At 42.3% G+C, this 22,042-nt stretch overlaps 1 protein-coding gene across 4 annotated transcripts in view; it reads right to left on the bottom strand.

Moving 5' to 3' along the window:
- Positions 1-22,042, bottom strand: part of SLC12A8 (solute carrier family 12 member 8) — a 122,361-nt gene that overhangs the window by 86,734 nt on the left and 13,585 nt on the right. For all 4 annotated transcript variants that reach the window (XM_073231501.1, XM_073231500.1, XM_073231499.1 and 1 more), the window contains exons 3-5: positions 20,328-20,474; positions 17,017-17,208; positions 10,245-10,476 (exon numbers count right to left, since the gene is read on the bottom strand). In XM_073231501.1, the coding sequence (XP_073087602.1) occupies positions 10,245-10,476; positions 17,017-17,208; positions 20,328-20,474 (571 nt within the window). The remainder of the gene's footprint in view (positions 1-10,244; positions 10,477-17,016; positions 17,209-20,327; positions 20,475-22,042) is intronic.

Genomic DNA, 22,042 nt, shown 5'->3' with positions numbered 1-22,042 from the left:
TTTCCAAAAACACTAAACAATAGTCAAGATCAGTTGTGGCTATTTGCACATGCTGGAAAAATGACAATACACGGGAAGGACATACATCAGCCTCAACAGAGCGGTCACCTGTGGGAGAAGAGGAAACAGAGGAAAGTGCAGCATACACTGTGTCTATAATGCTTTGTTTCATTTTATTTTTAGAAAAGATCTGAAGCAAAACTGGCAAAATATTATCCATTAGATTTAGGGGATGATAGATGAATATCTGTTATATGATTTCCTGTATATTTGAAATATTTCATCAGTACACTTTTAAACTTTTAATGAGGAACCTGACTCTCAAATGCCCTGATTAACATCCCTGGAGGCCTAAGCCGACTGCTGCAGCCCTTACCCCTAACATGGAGATGGGCCTGCCTGCCACACTGAGACAGGCAGGAATGCAACCTGGAGACGCAAATTTTTTATCCTCATTTTTATCAATGAGAAAACTGAGGCTCAGAACATCTAACAGTGCTTAAGACCACACAGAGCCTCCTGAGTTTCAGATGACGTCTTCATTGACAATTCCCACTGTTTCATCCAAAAGTGGGAACTTAGATCAAACAGAGTGTGGTAAAGAGAATTCCAGAAGTAGAAGCAGTGCTGTATTCATATGTATTTGCAAATCAGCGAGTCGATACACTTTTAGGAAGAAGAGGTTCAGAAAGGTGCAAAGTTGGAAATATAACCTGAAAAGTAATTTGGGAAGCTCATGATGCTTATTGGATGAAATCCTATTGGGTTTGGTTTTGTCCTCAGGCCATAGAAGCTACTGGAGATGTTTAAGCTGGAGAGTGACATGAGCACAGCACTGTTTCAGGAAAAGTAATCTGGCTTCAGCGTCCAGGATGAGGGTTGGTCCCCCAATGGAGATGGGCGGAATCAACCAAAGGGAAGAACCTACAAGGAAAATTTAGATTTGGAAATCATCTAAGCACCTTACATAAGAAATGATACCTGCTGATCTCAAGAGAGAGCCGTGGGATTATAGATTCAGGGCGTTAAGCTAGACAGAGAAATAAATTTAACTCCAAGCTCTAGGCTTGGGGAAATGGTGTAGACGTTTGGAAAATAAATAATTATCTGCCTATTTTTTTGAGGGAGGGAGAGAAAGGGAAGAAGAAAAGAATTAAGGACTTCATCTTTGCTTGTCTTTAATTCAAGGTGATGCTCAGACATTTAGGCAGAAATCACTGGATCGGCAACATGCGAGACAAGTCTGAGAAAATCTGGAGAAGCACACGAGAACCGCCTGCACAGCAGGGACGGTGGGAGGCATCTTGGAGGAAAAGAGCACAGAGAAAAGTGGAACTGAGGACTGACCGGTGGTTCCCTGTCCTCATCAGGGAACAGAAAAAGTAGGAAGAAAGCCAAGACTGTGTTGCGTCATAGAAGAACTAGGAAGAGACTATTTCCAATCAGCGTTAAGTGGTTGCTGTCACCCCGTAAATTCATGTTGAAACTAATCCCCAGTGTCATGACATTTGGAAGTGGGGTGATTAGGTCATGAAGGTGCAGCCTTCATGAACAGGATTAGTGCCCTTATAAAAGAGGCCCTAGAAAGCTTCCTTGCACTTCCACCACATGAGGACACAGTGGGAAGACAGCCATCTGCATACCAGAAAGTATGTCTTCACCAGATATCAAATCCGCCAGTACTTTGATCTTGGATTTCCCAGCCTGCAGAACTGTACAAATTAATGTTTGTTGTTTATAAGCCACCCTGTCTATGGTATTTTGTTATAGCAGCCTGAATGGATTGAGACTGTGGTCAATGGTACAGAAAGGGTGAAGAATAGTAAATGAGGAAAGTTTCTGGATTTGGAGACCAAGAGGTCACTGGGACCTCAGGTAGGGCAATTTCAGCAGAAGGCTGAATCAAGCCCACTTGACCCTCTCCTCTTAAAGCTCCTAAGCAATGACTGGAGCCTTCTTACAGCCAAGCACAAGGCCCATCCCTCACCCTGCAGAACCTGCTGACTTAGCACAGGCAGAGCTGTGCCGGCAGGTGGCAGAGTGTGAGGGCAGAGTGGGCTGTGCAGTATGGGCTAAGGACTGGGGGGTACCACTGAGCCATGCTAGGCAACAGTCTGCCTAGATAACCACAGAGTTAAGCTTGAAGAATAATTTCATTTTTAAATGCAGAACATAGAATTAAAATGTGCCACATGCCACTTCATTTTCTAAAATGTATTTTCTCTATATTTGCCTGACTTCTATGGCAATAAAATCATTTTGGCATGACACTCATCTTCCATAAATGAAAATAAAATCCAACAAAATGGTGTTTTAAGAGCTCTAAGCCAAACAAATGTTTGAGAGTGCCTTGTTTAAATTAAGTTGTCATGCTATTTAGCTTTTTCCAGCAATGGAGCTCTGTGTCTCCACAGAGACTTGTGCAATGATGCTTGTTTTGGAAGAGATAGGACAGAAGGTGGGGAAAGGAAGAGGGGCCTGTGCTGCCTGCCTGTAGGCTCAGATGTTAGGAGAGAGGAAATGAGTCAATGAGTATGATCCACTGTAATGGGAAGTCTGGACATGAAATGAGAGGCACAGCATAGTGGCTTGAGGTGGAAGGTAAGATGTGATATAGTGGCTTGAATGGAGGGAAGTGCCAGGTGAAAAACATCACCCTAAATGAAAATCTGTTCCCCCAGACCCTTCTTCCCACCTCCAGAACTGTGGCAGCCAGGCAATGACCCTGGCAGCAGCTTGGAGAATTCTCTGGAGAATGCAAACTGCACCACAGCAAAGACCTATAGAAGTTGACATTTGGGAGACTTCTGATGAAACATCAGATCCAGTTTGCCACAGCATCACCCCACAGTGGCACCCTCCTGCCACAACCACCACTCTGACTGCAGAGAACTTCCAATCAGCCTTTCAGTGCCTCTTATTAAAAATGAATAAACAGCCAAGGACTACCAGATATTAAAGAAAGCTTGCAGTTATTAACACAGAACAATACAACAGAAACAAAGAAGGCTGGAAAAAAACAGATAATATAGACAGCAGAATAAAAATTTCAAAAGAAAAATCCTATAATTTATAGCCTGAAAGAGTCAAAAGGAGATTATCATGTCCATGAAACAAGAACAGGATGTGATCTTAAAATTAACCACCAGAGAACAACAAAGAGCTCTTGGAAATTAAGGATAGTCAAAACAAAAAATTCAGTACAAAGGTTGGAAATAAAGTTGAGGAACTTACCCATAAAGTAGGGATGGAAAAAAAGAGATAAACTACAGAAGACAGAAGATTTTAAAAACAATAAAAGCATAAGTTTCAAATTGGGAGCTCTAAGTTCCAACTAGTTAGAAGTCAAGAAAAAATTTTTAATTTATACTTTAAAAAAAGAGAGAAAACAGAAAGGAAGAAATGGTCTAAGAAATAATTGAAAATTCCAGATAGAAAGGGCCCAGGTCAATGAATAAAAATTTTCATTATGAAACTTCAGAACTGCAAAGGGTAAAAGGAAGATGCTAAAGCACTCTGAGGAGAAGAAAGGATTCCTACGAAGAGCAGAAATCAGAATAGCACCCATCTCCAGGATTCCACTGTATGCCAGAAAATAATGCAATGATTTACAAATTCTATGGGAGAATAATCTTCAGCCTAGACTTTTATCTCTCTTACCAATTGCATGTGAAAGTAGAAAAGTAGCATTTTCCATCACACAGAGAAGAGGATGATTTGGGATCCAAACAACAGGGACCAACACCTGGGAGAAGTGACGGCAAGTTCCAGAACAACAGCTGTGCTCCAGGCCCAAGATCGTCCATCAGGAAGGGTTGTGGTGGGGTTGGGGCAGGGGGCTGGGGGAGGGGGTGTCTCCAGGAGAAAGCGAAGCATAGGGAACACTGGGAAAATGTAAGTATTTGAAAGCTCTATGGATATTTTATTTTAATGACGACAAAAACCTAGAAAAATAAAGCAAATGGAGAAAAAGGAGTGTGGTGGGTTGAACAGGGGCCCAAAAAAGTAAGACCACATACTAATCCTGGAAACCTGTGAATGTGACCCTATTTGGCAAAAAGGTCTTTGCAGATGTAATTAAATTAAGGATCTCAAGATGAGATCATACTGTATTATCCAAGTTGGACCTATTTGGCAATGACAAGTTGTCCTTATGAGAAATACAGAGAAGAGAGACAAGAGGTGGAAAGGGCCAAGCGAAAACAAAAGCAGAGACTGGAGCACTGTCACAAGCTAAGGAACTCCTGCTGTCATCAGAGGCTGGAAGACGGGCAAGGACTCCCCACTAGAGCTTTGGAGGGTGCACTCAGCCCTGCCAATGCCCTTGACTTCAGACTTCTGGCCTCCAGAGCTGTATGAAGGAATAAATTTTTCTTGTTTTAAGCCACCAAGTTAGTGGTAATTTGTTAAGGCAGTGCTAAGAAACTAATACAGGAGCTTAAATTCAGGAAAAGCTGAAAGATACACAAAAATAAAGCAATCAAAGTAAATGATCTAGCTCAAAAATGAATATTTTTATGCATGTGTATTACATTAATTACATATAAAAATTAACTTTCAAAGAAAAAATGACATTTTTGGAAAAAATTTTCAACATATATAACAAACACTGTCTGGCACTAATAAAAGTTAAACAAGTGTATGTTATATGTTGAATTAATTGCTAAGGTAGAAGAGCTATTAGCCATTAAAAAATGAGATAGCCTAAAGAAAAAGTTAGAGATAATTTAAATAAAAATAAATACAAGTGGCAATAAAAATTTAAATAAAATAATCCTCATTAATGATTTACAAAAAGCAAAGTTTAAAAAAGGATCACAATTTTTACCAATCACTTGGCAGAATTCTAAAAGATTGAACATATCCAATAATGTTCAGGATATGGGGAATCAATAACTCTTACATACTGTCAGCGGGAGTTTGGAATATAATAACTCTATCAAAGGCAATTTGGCAGAACCCAACAACATCTAAATAAGCTTAACCTTTGTCTTATCAATTTTATTTATAAGCTTTGATCCTGCAGAAATAAGCTTCAAATTTTGTACAAGGATATTCATGTCAAGAATATTTATAATAGCAACAAGCTGGAAAATCCTAAATATCCATCAATAAGTTAGTGTTTAAATATAAAGTATTTTAGATCTGTGTTATGGAATGCAGGTGTTAAAAAAGAACGGGAGAATCCTAAGTGTTCTGACACAACAGGATGTCCAAATGTTACCAAGTGAGAAAGGAAATGCAGCAAAACAATGTATAACTACATTTTTACAAAGAAGTATGTTGTATGTATTTATGTATGTGCCCATGTGCATTTGTGCTTGTACATGTATAGAAAATAGACTGGAAAGATATTTACCGATCTCCTTTTGGGGAGTAGAGGTAGGAGAAGGGAGTAAAGGGAGGGAAATTTCACTTTTTACTTTATATTTCAGTGATTTTTGAAGTTTTACAACACATAAATATTTATTTTGTCCTTGAAGTAAACAGGAAAACATTTTGACTTCAGTGTATTTACATTTTTTCCTGATTTTAAAACTGACTGTTGTTGTTTTTAAATGTGTCTACAAATTCTTTGACACTTACAATTCAGAAGGTGGAAACTTTCTTATTCCCCTCCCGTTGAATGAGGACCAAAGTGACTTACTGGTAACATATTGTGGTAGAAGTCTGCGATGTGATTTTGAAGCTAGATCATAAAAAGGATAGAGCTCTCTCTCTCCCTCTCCTTCCCATGCCCCATCCCTCCACACTCTCACTCTGGCTGTCTCTCTTCTCTGCTCTTGGGGAAGCCACTCACTCCATGGTTTGTGGACATATAAGAGGCTCTCAGGAAAGGACCACAGGAAGAGGAACCGAGCCCTCTGCCAACAACCAATACCAACCTACCAGCCAGTCCTCCAGCCCCAGTCAAGCCTTCAGATGACTGCAGCCCCTGCTGACATCTGACTGAACCTCATTGAGAAACCCTCAGCTGGACCTATCAACCAAGCCATACCCAAATCCTGGCCCATAGAAAGAGCAAGAAATAAAAAACATTTATTGCTGTTTTCTGCCACTACATTTTGCAATAATTTCTACAACAGCAATAGATAACTAATACCTGTACCAATCTCCCTCTGGAGAGTATTAGTGGGAAAATGGTGTGAAGGAGGAAACTTGCTTTTTTACTCTCTATACTTTTACTTTGTACATTTTAGGATTGTTTGGATTTTTTTTAGTCTTTTATATTTAAAGAAAGGGAAAGAAATAAAGTGTATTTATTTTTAATACAATTTTTTTTCTGATTTTAAAAGTAACACGAGTGAAAAAGGACAAATTGGAAGACTAACACTACCCAACTTTAAGACTTTCTACAAAGTTATAATAATCAAAACTGTGTGGTATCAGCAAATAGACAAATAGATTAACAGGATAAGATGAAGACCTCAGGAATAGATTCACACAAACATAGTCAACTGATCCTTGACAAAAGAGCAAAGGTAGTTCAGTGGAGACAGGATATGCTTTTCAACAAATGGTGCTGGAACAGCTGGATAGCCACATGCAAAAAAAACTGTAAACATTCACTTTCTATGCTTCATAAAACTTAAGTCAAAATGGATCATAGACCTAAATGTAAAACACAAAACTATGAAATTTCTGGAAGATAAAGATAACATAGGAGAAAAATCTAGGTGATCTTGGGTTTAGTAATGAGTTTTTAGGTACAACACCTAAAGCATGATCCATGAAGGAAAAAAAAATTGACTTAGACTTCATTAAAATTAAAAACTTCTGTTGTGCAAAAGACACTGTTACAGAATGAAAAGATACGTCACAGACTGGGAGAAAATATTTACAAACATGTATCTTATAAAGGACTTGTATCCAAAATATACAAATTCTTAAAACTCAACAATAAAAATTGTTTTTCAAAGACTTGAAATCATTTTTTTAATTTGCCCTATTTAAAAAAATGGGCAAATGATCTGAACAGACACCTCACCAGAGATGATATACAAATGTCAATTAAACATATGAAAAGATGCTCAGTATCTTATGTTATTAAGGAATTGCAAATTAAAACAACAAAGACATGCTACTATGTACCTATTAGAATGGCTAAGATCCAAAAACCTAAAATACCAAAAGCTGGTGAGATCTGGAGCAACAGAACTCTGATTTGTTCTTGGTAGGAATGCAAAAATGGTATAGTCACTTGGAAGACAGTTTGACAGTTTCTTACAAAGGTAAACATAATCTTACCATATGGTCCAACAATCATGCTCCTAGGTATTTATTCAAAGGAGCTAAAAAGTTCTATCTTCACAAAAGCCTGCACACAAATGTTTATAGAAGTGTTATTTATTAATTGCCAAAAGCTAGAAGCAACCAAAATGTTCTTTGACTAAATGAATTTATTTCTTAAAAAAAGAGAACAGTGGTACATCTATGGAATATCATTCAGTGATCAAAATAAATGAGTTATCAAGGCACAAAAAGACATGGTGAAACCTTAACTGGATAAGGTCAGTCTGAAAAGGCTACATATTTTATGATTCCAACTATATGGCATTCTGGAAAAGGCACAACTATAGATACAGTAAAGAGATCAGTGTCTACCAGGAGTTCAAGGGTGAGCGGAAGGGTTTTGAATAGGGGAGCACAGGGATTTTTAAGCCATTAAAACTATGATACTTAATAGAAGTATCATAAAAGTATGATACTAGTGGTAGATATATGTCACTATATATTTACAAAAGTCCATAGAATTGTACAACACTGAGGGTGAATCCTAACCTAAACTACCAACTTTAGTTAATAACAATGTATCAGTATTGGTTCCTCAGCCGTAGTAAATGTGCCACACTCACGCAAGATGTTAGTAAGGGGAAACTCCCTCGAAAGGGGAGAGAGGAAGCACATGGGAACCACTCTACTATCTGCTCATTTTCTGTAAACCTAAAGCTGCTCTAAAAACTAAAATCTATTAATTTTTTAAAAAATAGCACTAATCAGTTGAAGGAAAAGTAGAAAATAAGATAATATAGGAACCCATAATCTCAGCTGAAACACAGCCACTGTTAACACTTAGGCATAGTTTCTTCTAGTCTTTTTTCAAATGTCTATGTATATGTCATTTTTTCAAAGACTTGAAATCATTCTGCTAAATCTATTCTGCAGGTTTATGGTCCAGTTTTAGTTCAGATTTTTTACTGCAAAGAAAGTAGCCCATAAAAAACATCAGTGATACCAAAAACAGATTCTAGAGGGGCCAGTTGCTATGGGAATGACTGAAAATAAATTTCACTTCACACTACACCCTGTTAATGTACTGACCAGAAGGAAAGAGAAATATTTGCAGTAACTTAGAAAAGCGGCCAGGAAAACTTCTAATCAAGAAGAAGGAAAATACATCAGTTTAGTGAGGTTTCAAAGAGCCCCGTAGCATCACCCTGCAGTTGAACCAGTTATACTCTCACAGGAACCACACAGACGCAGGCGGAAAGGACAGAGGACCTGGACACTAGAGGGGGCGCTCTCTCCCTAACTGACAGTTTGATGGCCAGCCAGCCGGTCTCCCTCGGGGGGGGGGTGGGCTTGTCCTGCAGCCTAGTTCAAGGCCAGGGAGAAAAGCACTCTTTCCCTCCAATGGAGATGCTCCAAAATTTAGCAAGCTGCAAGGAAGGCCCAGGCACTGAGTGATCAACTGGGGTACCACCCTGGAGTGAGTCCTGGTAACTCCTTCTGTCTGGGGGTTAACCCATTTAGATGCTGGGTCATGGGGCAGTCTGGAGGTCCTGGGAGAGGGACCAGGTTGCCAGAGGGTAGGGGGCATTGAGGGAGCTCAGGGGAGTGACTGTTTTCTAAAAGAAGAATTTAAACACATAAGAAAGTAGCAAGGCCAGATTAGCATGTACCAACTGAATTCTGACCTTCCTGCAACCAACACATTTTTTGAAAGATGAGACATCGGGGGCAACCTTGAAGGGGAAAAGCAGAGCTAATGCAATAAAAAGACAGCCGGTAATGTGAAGACAGGCCCAGCTTCCCACCTCATGAACAGCTCAGCTTTAGAGTCAAAGAGATCCTCTCTCATTCCCACAAATTATATACTCCATATAATTATACAATTTTATATTTTTATATAAAATATAAAATATCTTTTTATGCTCTGCTATGTACAACTACAAATTATATAATTCCCAATTCTCTCATCTGTAAAATGGGTGTAATTGCTCTTCCCTCCTGAAGTTATGATAAGGATTACATGAGATAAGCCACGTGAGGTGCTAAGCACAATGCCTGGCACAAAGCCAGTGCTCAGCCAAATGTAGCTGCTATCAGTGTGACCACCTGTAGAGGTGACCAGCTGCGATCATGTGTTCCTTTAACACAGCTGGTGGCCCCATTTCCCTTTCCCTGCCCATATTCCAACACAGACCCTAACCACCATTGCCATACAAACAGTCCCTGAAGCGTGAAATATCTGGCAGTCACCTTTTGTCTACAGCCTCCTAGGAAGCTCTGTACTCTGGAGTCTAGAACAAAGACTTTTGATGCCAAACCCACCCAAGACACAAAACTACAAAGTTATGGACACTCAAAGCATATGGACTTAGGACTAGAGTTGCCAGGTATCCTCAAGGCTGAAGAAAACCCAGGATTAAACAGTGATCAGTTGATTATCAAGATATGACACCATTTCCAAATGATACAAAAGGCTGTTAATTTTCCTTCTTTAAGCTTAGTGAATGGATTCATTTTTTTATTTTGAGAAAAAAAATTAATATAGAAAACTATAAATAATCAAACCTGTATCTGTCCCCATTTCCCAGAATGATAATTATTAATACTGGTTATATTTTAAAGTCTTTTAAAAAATGAATTGAATACGGCAGACAATATTAAAATGTATTTTCTTCCTTACTTCCAGTTCTATTTCTTGCCCACTTTGGTAATCACTGTTAGGAATTTAATCTTTAACCCAATTCTACTTTATCCTGTGTTTATCTAAACTTTTTGGGTTTTATTTAACAGAAAGAAAATAAAAAGGAACAGAAGATACTCTAAGTGAAAATGCCTAAGTAAAGAAGGGCTTTTGGGCCCTTGTGGACACACCCACTCACCTGCTCCCAAAACAGCACACACGTATTGTCAGTGAAGCCTACTGGGGGGTAGTTTTGCAAACTCACACCTATGAACACTAGGGAGCAGTGCAGACCCCCACAAGGCCATCTATCCCCCTGGACAAGGCTTACCTGGATCCAGGTGTGTGAAGGAGCCCACCACAAAGTCCAGCGTGGACACAGCCAGAAGGAACAGCAGCAGCAGCTGGAGGCGGATGATCCATTTGACACCTGCTAGGTTAATGCCCAGCAAGGCCAGGAGCACCACAACTGAAATTCCTCGCACGGCCCAGATATTCCTAAGGCTCAGCAAGTCTGAGATGGACTCGGCGAAGCCGGTGATGTACATGGCACCTGCAACACACTGACAGGCAATTCTTGGTAGCGGCAGGTGAAGAATGCATCAGGAGCCCGCAGGCCGGCGCTGCCCGGCACTGAGGAGCCGGCTCACCCCTGCCAGGCTCGGCACCTGGGAACCAGCATGGGGGTTGCATGAGTCCTTCCTGCCTGTGAGGCCTGCCGCCAGCCCATTTCTGCGCATCTACATCTCCACCAGTGCCCAGGCGAGACGAACGCCACTCAGTGGTGACTACAATGAAACTACAAGAGGAAGATGGGGCTCCGGGCCAAAATTTCTCTGAGTTATTCAAGAACTAAACAAAGAACAAAAACACAGGGGGTCCATCTCAGAGCCTCAGGAGGACACTGAAGCAAACCCTAGTTTTTTCTCCGTTTTTTTCGTAGGTGACTATTATTTAAAAAGTTATCTAAAACGTAGGACAAAAAGCGAAGCATCCTGTCCGTGTCATATGGAACAAAGGCTGCCCGAGGACCGTCTGGGTGAATGTACTTGATTCTACTCACTGTTTACTTATGATGAAATGCAGTAAATGTCCCAGCCTTAGTGAAATCAGTGTTCACTTACAGATTTTTTTCAACCAGAGATGCAAATAACTTCTGTCCAGGGGAACAGATAACCCAGAAGAGTAGGGTCTGTTGTCCTGGTAGACATTAACCAGCTTTGTATCTAACGCAGCAATCTTATCTTTCCAGTTATGTATGAAATTGCTTACCTATGAATTTATGAATTTACAGATATGATTTCAATCCATCCAGGATGCATACCTAGCTTTTCAACTGCCCTTTAACATATTATTGGCTCCTCCATTAACTAATTAGTTAAATAAAACCTTTCGCACATGTTTATTTTATATTTGCCTGAGAGTCATGACTTTACCTTTTAAAAAATATTTGAAACACAATTTCAAATAAATATTTGAAAACGACACCAGACTCACTCTGCCATTCCTCAGCCCCCTTCCCTCCCTCCTCAGTTGGTTCCCTCACCCCCACTGCCCTCCGCCACTCTCATCCCCACCCTGGGCCAGGGGCTCTTGTCACTACCCTTCTGTTCTCTTGCTGTTCTCCCAGGGAACAAATTTTACTGTGGCCTCAGTCAAGTACCTTATTTCCATGAAGCCTTTCCTCATACCTTTTCTGAATAAATATTATGCTTACTGCCAGTACCATGCAATTATGTGGTTCCATATTGTATTATTATTTCATGTATATAAGTTTATCTCTACCACCACCACGAGTGTAAATATCTTAAAAAACAAAAGTTTTTATGCTGGTGGCACCTGTAAAATGCCCCACATTTGCTAACTATTCTGTTTCAAGCACTCAGTGAACACTTTGTGATCTGTTGACCATATGAAAAGTGCTCTGGGAAGCAGGCAGCATTACATTCCAGCCCTTTTACATGAAGACTGAGGGCAATATAATTTCTGCATGCGAGGGGAGCTCCCGATTCGGGCTTACTTTGCAACTAGACATAACATCATTGCCACTGTTCCCCAGATGTACATGAGGCATTTCTGTCTATAAATGGGTAAAGGGGGATGCTCAATAAATGTAGGGGAAAGAAAATTTCTGAGAGAAATAATTAAATGAAATAATTTATGTGAAATCCTAGAACAATATCTGACTCATACAGTTATAGAAATAACAGCTATCAGCATTATCACTATTACTTTACTATTATTAGCTACTGAGAAAGAGGAAATAGTAGTTAGTCATCAATTTCATAAAATTCTCCTTAATGCTAAATAGATGATGGAATAAAGTCACTGGAAATTTGTGCTCTAAGTTGCCAGTAAGGATTCTGGAAACTGAAGAGTCTTACTTTAAGGGAAAGCAGTAACAGCTCAAAATTAAAGTCTTCTAAAAAATCTAAGGGTTTGGAGTCAAGAGGTAAGGGCATTTATGGAATGTGGGAAAGTAGAAGGATCCTAGAGATTTCATATTTGGTAGGTCAGGGAGCTAGTAAGTAATATTTCTTGGTTGGGAAGGACACAAAAAGTATAATATGGCTTCTAAGGGTATATACTATAACTTTTACATTTCAAATTATCTAGAATGTAATGAAAAGAGAACTTTTTATTCTAAACCCTGAGAGGTACACTAATCCTGTATTGAGAAGGGGGAAAAAAATTGAACACAAAATGTTTTTATTAGTTAAAAAAGGCAGAAAAACAAATGAGCAAAACATTTAACTTAAGTGATAAAAAGATCAATATAAATAAAGAGATTTAATGAAAGGAAATATGAAATTAATAAAAGAAAGGAACAATTTTCAAGAAAAGATATAGAGAAAAGCTGATCCTTTAAAAGACAAATAAAATACAAAACACCTGGCAGCCTGATTAAGGAAAAAAGAGAAAATGCAAAAATATAGACTACTAGGGATGAGACTAGGAATAAAGCCACTCTTACAGAAGAGAGTATGAATGAAGGAATGAAAAGAGACTGTGAATGTGCCTTAAGTTATGGTACATTTATATTATGTAATACTAGCAATTACTCAAAACCAAGAGTTTAGAGCATTGACCTAGTGGAATGTCTATGACTTATTGTTAAGTAAGAAATACAAACCATGGAATACAGTATAAAATTTGTCCCCATTTTTGTAGAAACAAGTAAGCACTTCAAAAATCCATAAATTCATGTAGGTGAGCAGAGGGAAGACGACACCAGGTGTTCACACTGGTTACCTCAGGAGAAGGAGGGAAACTTTTTCTTTACATTATTTCTGATGTGCTAACTGGTTACAATGAACACCATTTTGTAATTTTTTAAAGAACTTTATAAAGAAAGAATAAAAACAAAAATATTAAGAGTTACTATTGTGTTTATGCAAAAACTACAGTTGGGTACACATGCCAGGTTCCTACACCCACTTGAGGCCAGTGACGGGGGCAGGGGCTGAATACGGGCCTCATCAGGAGAGAGGCAGGCAACAGGGGCTGCTGACCCTTCCTTAGGGCAGCCCAGCCATCCCAGAGGTAACTTCCAACCATGAATACTCCTCTTCACTGGAAAACAACCCTGTCGATTTGTTTAATATATAAACATCCCCAGAGTTTATTATATTTTTTTAGTATTTTTATCTCCTCTTAAAATTTTGTAATCACAGGCATGCCTTTTTCTTTTTTGTTCTCTACGTGGAAACATCTGCCACAGAAAGCAAGGGGTGCCGCCCATCATTTTAAAGAGAAGGTGACCTACTTTCAGGGTAGAACACCTCCATTCAAGTTATTTGTTTTAGAAAAATTGCACTTCCACAATCATGGGGATTTTTCTTCTCACCCTGGGGTAGTTCCCTAGAAAACCAGAGCTGCCCTCCTTACAGCAAGCCTCCAGACCACCCACTTCTGCATGAAATCCCTAGTTTAAGGCTCGAGTTAGTTGACAATGTGTCCTGCATATGTGCTAACTTCCAGAATACAAATAGGCCTATGTTGGGTCTATAAGAGGCTTCCAGTCCCCCATCGCTTTTGTAAAGAGGCCAGCACAGAGCATGTAAGCCATTAATAAATGCTTTTAGACATGACAGTGCAAGCTGAAGCTGGATATTATGGTGTCCAGGTGAAGCAGCCCCAAAGACACCCTTACACCCAGAAGGGTGAGCTGGGCAGGGAGTGAAGAGGGCTCCATTTACTGGCCCCACGCAGTAGGCCTGCCACCAAAGCCTCAGAGAGATGGGAGGGGGAAGGGTTTGGAAGGATGCAGGGCAGTGAAAAGATTTAAAAAAATTTTTAAATCATTATTTTAAGTGTTATTATCTTCTAAATTTTGATGCTCTAGGGCAAGGCTTGGCAAACTTCAGTCATTGGCCGAATGCTACTTACTGTGTCTCTGAGGAATAAAGTTCTATTGGAACACAGCTGTGCCCATGTTTTCAGATTCTATGGCTGCTTTCACACTGCCAATCCAGAATTTAGCAGCAATTGTGACAGAGATTTATGACTTGTAAAAATTAAAATATTTACTATCTGGCCCTTTACAGAAGTTTGTTGATCCTGCTCTAGGGCTAAACAGGCAATCTGCTCTGGCAATCATTAAAAATAAATGAATGCCTGCATCCTGCAATGAGGGGCATAAGGGTTAGCAAGAACCAGGAATAAGGACCCTTAGGAGCCCCATGCACACCCTGGAAGAAGAAAGATCTTAAGTCAAAGACCTAACCCTCCAACTTAGGAAACTCAAAGAGTTAAGCTAAACCCAAAGTAAGCAGAAAGAAGGAAATAATAGAGATTGAAGCAGAAATGAAATAGAGACCAGAAAAACAATCAAGAAAACAAACAAAACCAAAAATTGCTTCTTTGCAGACAAACCTTTAACTAGACAGAGATGAAAAGACAGAAGACTCAAATTATTAAAATCAGGAATGAAAAAGAGGATATTACTACTAATCTTACAAAAACAAAAAGGTATCTACATACAATTACACAATATATTAGATAACCTAAAAGAAATGGACAAATTCCTAACAAGACACAAACTACCAAAACTAACTCAAAGGAAAAAAAGAAGAAAAGAACACTGGAATATGCCTATATAAATAATGAGATTGAAGTAGTTATCAAAAACATCCTAAAAAACATCCTAAAGAAAATGCCAGGATCAGATGGTTTCACTGTGGAATTCTATCAAACATTCAAAGAATTAACACCAATCCTTCACAAACTCTTCCAGAAAATAGAAGAGGAGAAAAATACCTCCCAGCTCATGCTATAGGGCCAGCACTGCCATGACACCAAAACTAACAAACCAAATTCCCTCATGAATACATGTGCAAAAGTCCTCAGGAAAATACTAACAAAAAACTAGCAAACTAGAATACAGCAGCACATCAAAAGGATCATGCAGCATCATGGTCAGAGAGCCCAACCCAGGTCAGCTGCAGGCGAGCAGAGGCGTGCCTGAGACGCCCACCAGAAGGCTGCCGATGTTCGTGAGCGAGGCCCCAATGGGAAGAAAGCAAAGCAGGAGAGGCTGCCCACGCAGCTGCTGCTCCAGCACCAGCGGCCAGCACTCAGCAAACCCCTGAAACGCCCTTCCCTCCAGGCAGCCCACAGGCAGGAGGCTTGCTGTGCCCTGACTCCCTCTCTCCACCAAGGGTCCTTCCCACCCGGTCAGCTTGCAGTCTACCCAGTGAGTGGGAGAACTGCCCTTGGGTTGTTTGCCCATCTTGCAGCCTACTTGACTACAAAACAGCAGAGAAAGCAAAAAACAATACACCAAACTCCAGGATAATAAAATAAACAGGCTATTGCCTACTCACCTCCCAAACTGCTAGTTAAAGATCTTTCTCCAGTAAATGCAAGTGGTTGTAGTGACAATCTGTCTGCCTTCCAGTGCATCTGCCACACACACACACACACACACACACACACACACACTTTGGTGCTTTTTGGAGAATCAGATGTATTTATGTGAAAATATCCTCACACACACACACACACACACACACACACACACACACACACACTTTGGTGCTTTTTGGAGAATCAGATGTATTCATGTGAAAATATCCACACACACACACACACACACACACACACACACACACTTTGGTGCTTTTTGGAGAATCAGATGTATTCATGTGAAAATATCCACACACACACACACACACACACACACACACACACACACACACACACACACTTTGGTGCTTTTTGGAGAATCAGATGTATTCATGTGAAAATATCCACACACACATACACACACACACACACTTTGGTGCTTTTTGGAGAATCAGATGTATTCATGTGAAAATATCCTGCCCCTGATGCTTAAAAATAAAAGGAACAAAACCAAAGCTTTCTTTGAGAAGACTCTTGTACTCTTACTTGGACAAATTCTTTTCTTGAAACTGTTTTTTCAACCACCCTTTAGACAATCATAAAGGCCCTTTGTAAGTGAAGAAGTGCTTACAAAGAGCCGCTTCTTAATGTCTGCACTCTGTTTCCTCAGCATTAGGTCATCATCTCTGTGTTTTAGCTAAATAAGCCTTCTCCCTACTCGCTGGGTTTCCGAGGGCCTCGCCCACCCTGATGAGGCAGCCCCTCATTAGTATGCTGCTCTGCAGACCTGGCGGCCACACAGGGCTTGCAGGCCATCAAGCTGCCGCTGCACCTCGAGCACCAGCTCATTTGAGAAGTGCCTGCTTCTAGGAAAGTCCTTTGGCACAGGCAAAATGTCCCCTCTTCAGCACAAAAGTACCCCAGGGACCAGGCCACCCAGCTGCCACCTAGGTTCTGGCCAGAGTCGTTCACTCCCCTCCCAGACAGACAAGCGTGGCAAGAACAGTTCCAGCCCAGGCCCTGCCCTGCGGGTCAAAGCGGGACTCCACGAGGTGGGGGAGTTGGAGGAGAGGAAGGAGCACTGGCCCAGGGGCCCTTGCAGAGACCCAGGCTGCCCATCTATAAAAACAGCGACTGCCCCCACCCCCACCTCCCTGGGCCAAGAGGGAAAGTGGAAGAGAAGACAGTGGCCAATGGCAAGGCAAAGGAAGGTGGCCTCCAGGCACGGCAGCTGGGCCTTGGCAGCCCAGGCTCACCTGTCCAAACACGTAGAGCAGCCCGATTGTGCCCCCGGTCTGCCCGCCGAGGACCGAGGAGATCATGGAGTACACGCCACCGCTGCCAGCACCACAGTGCTCCCCGACACCGATGCCAGACAGCACGGTGACCAGGGCCACCAGGATGACAAAGGACACCAGGAACATGCCCATGAGCACGCCGGTATTTCCCTACAGCGAAACAGGAAGGAACAAGGTCATGGGTTAGGATATGGAGGCCCCTCCTGGGAGTACTGACCACTCCCCTCAACAGCCCCAGGGCTGCAGTCGGGATAAGAAGAGCTGGGCCACCTGCAAAAGGACAGAGGCAGCACCACAAGCATAAGACCTGGAAGAAATTCCAGAGGAAGGGAAACATCCTGGCTTCCAACTCTTCAGTGACTTCCCATGGCCAACAGGGTGGGTCACAGCCGCATTATGCACTCAGGGGGCGCCCCCAGTCCATCCCCTCACCACCTCCCCGGTCCCTCCCACCCTTCTGCTGATGGTCCCCGAGTAGATGCACGCTGTGCCCGACGTGGAAGTCATGTGCTCTCTCCCACCACCCTCCCAGCCTCACTGCTGCCCCTGCCTGGAGGGCCTTCCTCCTCCTTCAGCCTCCCTGACAGGGACGCTCCCCACATCCTCTGGGAAGCCGCCCCTCTGACTCCTCTCTGGGCCCCCGCAGCTCACAGGGTTAGGACTTACCGTACAGAGTCTGTCCAAGCCCATCTTTACCTCTAACTGTGAGCTCCAAGAGAGCGGGACTATGTTTTATTTAGTTATGTTTCTCAGTTTCTTATGTCACTGACTTCATAAGTTTAATGAAATTATATAATTACAATGTTCTTCCTCTGTTCATGCTTTTAAATTGTCTGAATGTGATTATAAAATATCCCATACCAACCTTTAAGTTTCCATACCAAAACTGCCACTTTAACATCCTCCACATTATAAGTAGGTTGCCCAATTGTTCTTTAGAGTTAATATTGTTTACTTGAAGATCATTTTGGCATGACCTCTGCTTCCTTTAACTTTATGCCATCCCCTATAAGCTCTACCTTATTTTGGCATTTCACATTTGCCTTTTTTCCCAGGATCAAATATGAAATTTCAGGCCAAACTAATATCAGAACTGAACAACAGAGATGATTTTAGGATGATCACAAACAGACATATTCGTGTGGAAGTGAGCCTCCAAGATAGCTCCCATGATGCCAGCCCCGGGCACCCATGCCCTTGTGTAACCTACCCCCCTGAATGGGGGTTGGACCTCGTGGTTCACTTTTAATGAACATAATCCTGCAGGGGTGATGGGATGCCACTTCTAAGGCTAAGATCCCCAAAGACTGTGGCTTCATGCTGGGCACTGGTGCTCTCTCCCTCTCAGACTGCTCATCCTAGGGGAAGCCAGCTGCACAGCACAAGGCAACCCTAGAAGGAGGCCCACAGGAGGAGGCCTGTCAAGAACTATGCAAGTAATCTTGGAAATGGACCCTCCATCACTGGAGCCTTCAAATGAGACTGCAGCCCTGACTGACAGCTCCACTGCAACCTCACAGGAGACCATGAGCCAGAGGCACCCAGCTAAGTTGCACCTGGTGCCCTGAACCACAGAAACTATATATAATACATATTTGTTACTTGATGCTGCTAAGATTTGGAGTAATTTGTTACGCAGCAATATGAAATGAATACAACTTGTACCTTCACTTTGGGGATAGTACTGACACACCTGGATAGCCATTCCTCAAAAAAATTACCCAGTGGGAGGGCTAAGAGGAGGGTCTTCAGGACTTAAGAATCAGAATAGAGAGAGCGTACCTTTCTCTCATTCTACCAATCCATAACCATCCCCTGCATGAAGCAGGCCAGGCCTTCCTCTGCCACTGAAGTCAGACTGATGGGCTCCCAGAGGACACAGGATAGAGAGGTGCTGGGCAGTGAGGTGGCCTTTACTAAGGGCCAAAAACAGAGATCGATCCCAGCAGCCTGAGACTACCTGCCAGGACAAGGAGTCTGAGCTGGAGGCCTTGTGTTTTTGTAAGTGGAGCCTCTGTATGCTTGTGAGGGGTGTAAAAGGCACCAATTCTTAGCATCCATACTAGAAACCTTGCTGACTCGGCTCTAAGCTTTCCATGCATTAACTTAAAGAAAGTTTCAGACACACACAGGCTATGGCTAAGGGTATGGCGTAGAGCAAGCTTAGGAAGGTCTGGCCTCACCCAGGCCTTCTAAGGAGCTAAGAACCCCACTATAGTGGAGCTTTAATACCCCAGAATTTGCTTATGTGATGGCTAATTAAATGTGTCAACTTGGGTAGACTATGGTAACCAGTTGTTTAGCCAAACACTAATCTAGATGTTGCTGTACACATATTTTTGAATGGAATTAACACTTATAGTCAATTGACTTTACGTGAAGGAGATTAAAATTATCCTCCATAATGTGGGTGGGCCTCATTCAATCTCTTGAAGGCCTTGAAAACAAAGACAGGTTTCCCAAAGAAGAAGGAATTGTGTTTCTAGACCGCAGCATAAAATGGTGCCTGAGTTTCCAGCCTTTGGACTCTAGCCTGAAATACCAATTCTTCCCTGACCTTCACGTGACCTATAGGTTTTGGACTTGCTAACCCCTAGGACATACACATCTCCCATGAGCACTGGCTCTGCTTCCCTAGAGAACACTGACTAGTACCTTCTACACCATGAATGTCCCCCTCTCTTGTTCACCTGTCCAACCCAGCTGACCTCTCAAGGCCTGACTCAACTACATCTCCTCCAGGAAGCTTTCCTGGATTTGTCAGCCCCCTGTTCTGTTCCTGAGGGATTTAACACTTCTTTGAGACCTCTTTGGATTCCTGATGTGAAATCTACCCACTGGGGCTCTTTGCTCACTGGGGGAGGAACAAAGTCTTGTATTTTGTAAGCTGGCACAGGGCAATACCTGGCACACATTAGGTGTTCATCAATGCCCATCAGTCTGCTCCCTCTGGCACACATCTAGGCCCACCCACAATATGCTCTGACTTCTGTGCTCACATTTCCATAGTTAAATCCATGGTGAAGTATCTGCTGGAACCTCTGTCTGAGGCCCAGGTTCTCAGGATTCTCATGTAAAAAGCAATGCTAGCTATTCAGTGTGCTTCCTTTTTTCCCTACTTTATTATCCTATATTCTTTTCAGTGTACTTTCTTCTTATTTCATGTGTGTGGAACGTCTGTGCCTCAAGGATGTGAAATGCCCAAGAGGGACACAGCTTTCCTGTGACAGGCCCACAAGAAAATCCAGAGCCTCCGATTCATCACTCACCACCAGCCAGCCGGTCCTCAAGAAAAGGACAACCCCAAAAATGTTGATCATGCAGGATGTGAACACACCGTCCCAGGTCCCGAACAGCACTGGCTCCCACACGAACAGCGGGCTCTTCCACCAGGGCTGGCGCTGGGCCAGGGCCCCCTTCAAACAGAACACACAAAAGTCAGTTCAGTTGCTCGCAGGAGGGCCAGCAAGAGGAGGGGGAGAGAAATGGGACAGGCAGAAGTCAGCTCTAAAATGCTGGCACCTCACTGTGCCCAGGCAGGCATGTGTACACACACACACACACACACACACACACACACACACACACACACGGAGAGTATTGAAGACCGATTCTGCACAAGGGTTGCTGTTCACTCTTAACAGCAGCAATTCCCATACCCACAGGAAGGGGAGACTAGTTGTTAGCAAACGCATCCCCTTCTCTCCCAGCCTCTTGCAGGTTAGGTGTGGCCATGTGACTTTAGAATGCAGGCAGAAGTGCTGTGTGTCACTTCCATGTGAGGTGGTGTTCTGGGTCCCAGCCCAGGCAGTTCACGAGCCCTGGGCAATGCTGTCTTCCCTCTCAGTCCTCCAGTTCTACAGGGAACAGCAGCTTCCAGCAGTTACTAATCTTTGGGTAATCTTTACTTTACACTTTTTGTTCCTCCATCCCTTCTAACACTTTGTAATGAGTTCTGTGTATTCAATTCCCTCTGTTTAAAATACACAGTTTCTGTTTTCCTGACTGAACACTGGCTGATGCAGTGATCTCTATGCCCCCTTCCATACCATATCCAGGATTACAAGGCCATCACTTGGCAGTTGTTTGGAATCAGACGCCAATAAATGGCTAAACAGATGCCTTCCTCATTTTTTCAACTCAAAAATAACGAAGGCACATACAAAACACTCAAAAGGAAACTACTAAAAACACAAAACCTTGCAAAATACTAAGACCTTAAACCTCCTGTGAACTGCTCTCACGTAGGGTTAGTAATTGTCTAAATTCAGACATCAGTACAGTCCTCCAATAATACCCTCAAGCCACCCCAGCAGCAATGAACGAGTCTCAAGGCAGGGCACCAGGTAGAGCTGATTCTCGTTCCAGTGTGTGCAATGAGTCTAACTGATGCAAATATATAATCTTTAAACACAGTGAGAAGGCAGAAAAAGTCAAGAGTGCGGGAAAAAAATCTAAGGTCAGAGTCACAGAATCGCAGGGTTCCTCAATGGCTAAGAACAGTGGACGCACCCATCACCAAGGACTAAAGGCTGAAGCCGACTAGACCTGGTCAAAACAAAAAGGGAGGATCCCAGCTCCTCTTCGTCCCCGTATCATACACCCATGGATCAAGAAAGGGCCTCAAGAAATCATCAGGGCTGTTGATTAAGCCACATGAGGCAGACGGGCCAGGGGACTGCTTGGGGTCACTCCTTGTCACTTCCTTACCCAGCCGGAACTCCTTGCCTCTGTGTGTATTTCTGTTCTTTTGTCTTCACAAATCACAAATGAGGAATCTTTTGGAAGTCAGTAAATGTGAGAGCAGTGATGGTGGCTCAGCAAAGACCCTGCGAATCTATGCTTGTCCTTGAATAAATGGTATCTAGGGCCCTGTTTGGTGAATGTAGAATTGTTTTCCAACAACCTAATCTCAAAATTCAGGACATGGCCCAACTTCCTGTCTTCGCTTGTGTTCAGCTTCCTATCATGGCTTGTTACAAGC

Source organism: Manis javanica, chromosome 3, assembly GCF_040802235.1.
Source record: "Manis javanica isolate MJ-LG chromosome 3, MJ_LKY, whole genome shotgun sequence".
In the NCBI taxonomy this organism is placed as follows: domain Eukaryota; kingdom Metazoa; phylum Chordata; class Mammalia; order Pholidota; family Manidae; genus Manis; species Manis javanica.
This window is presented reverse-complemented; position numbering and strand designations above follow the sequence as displayed.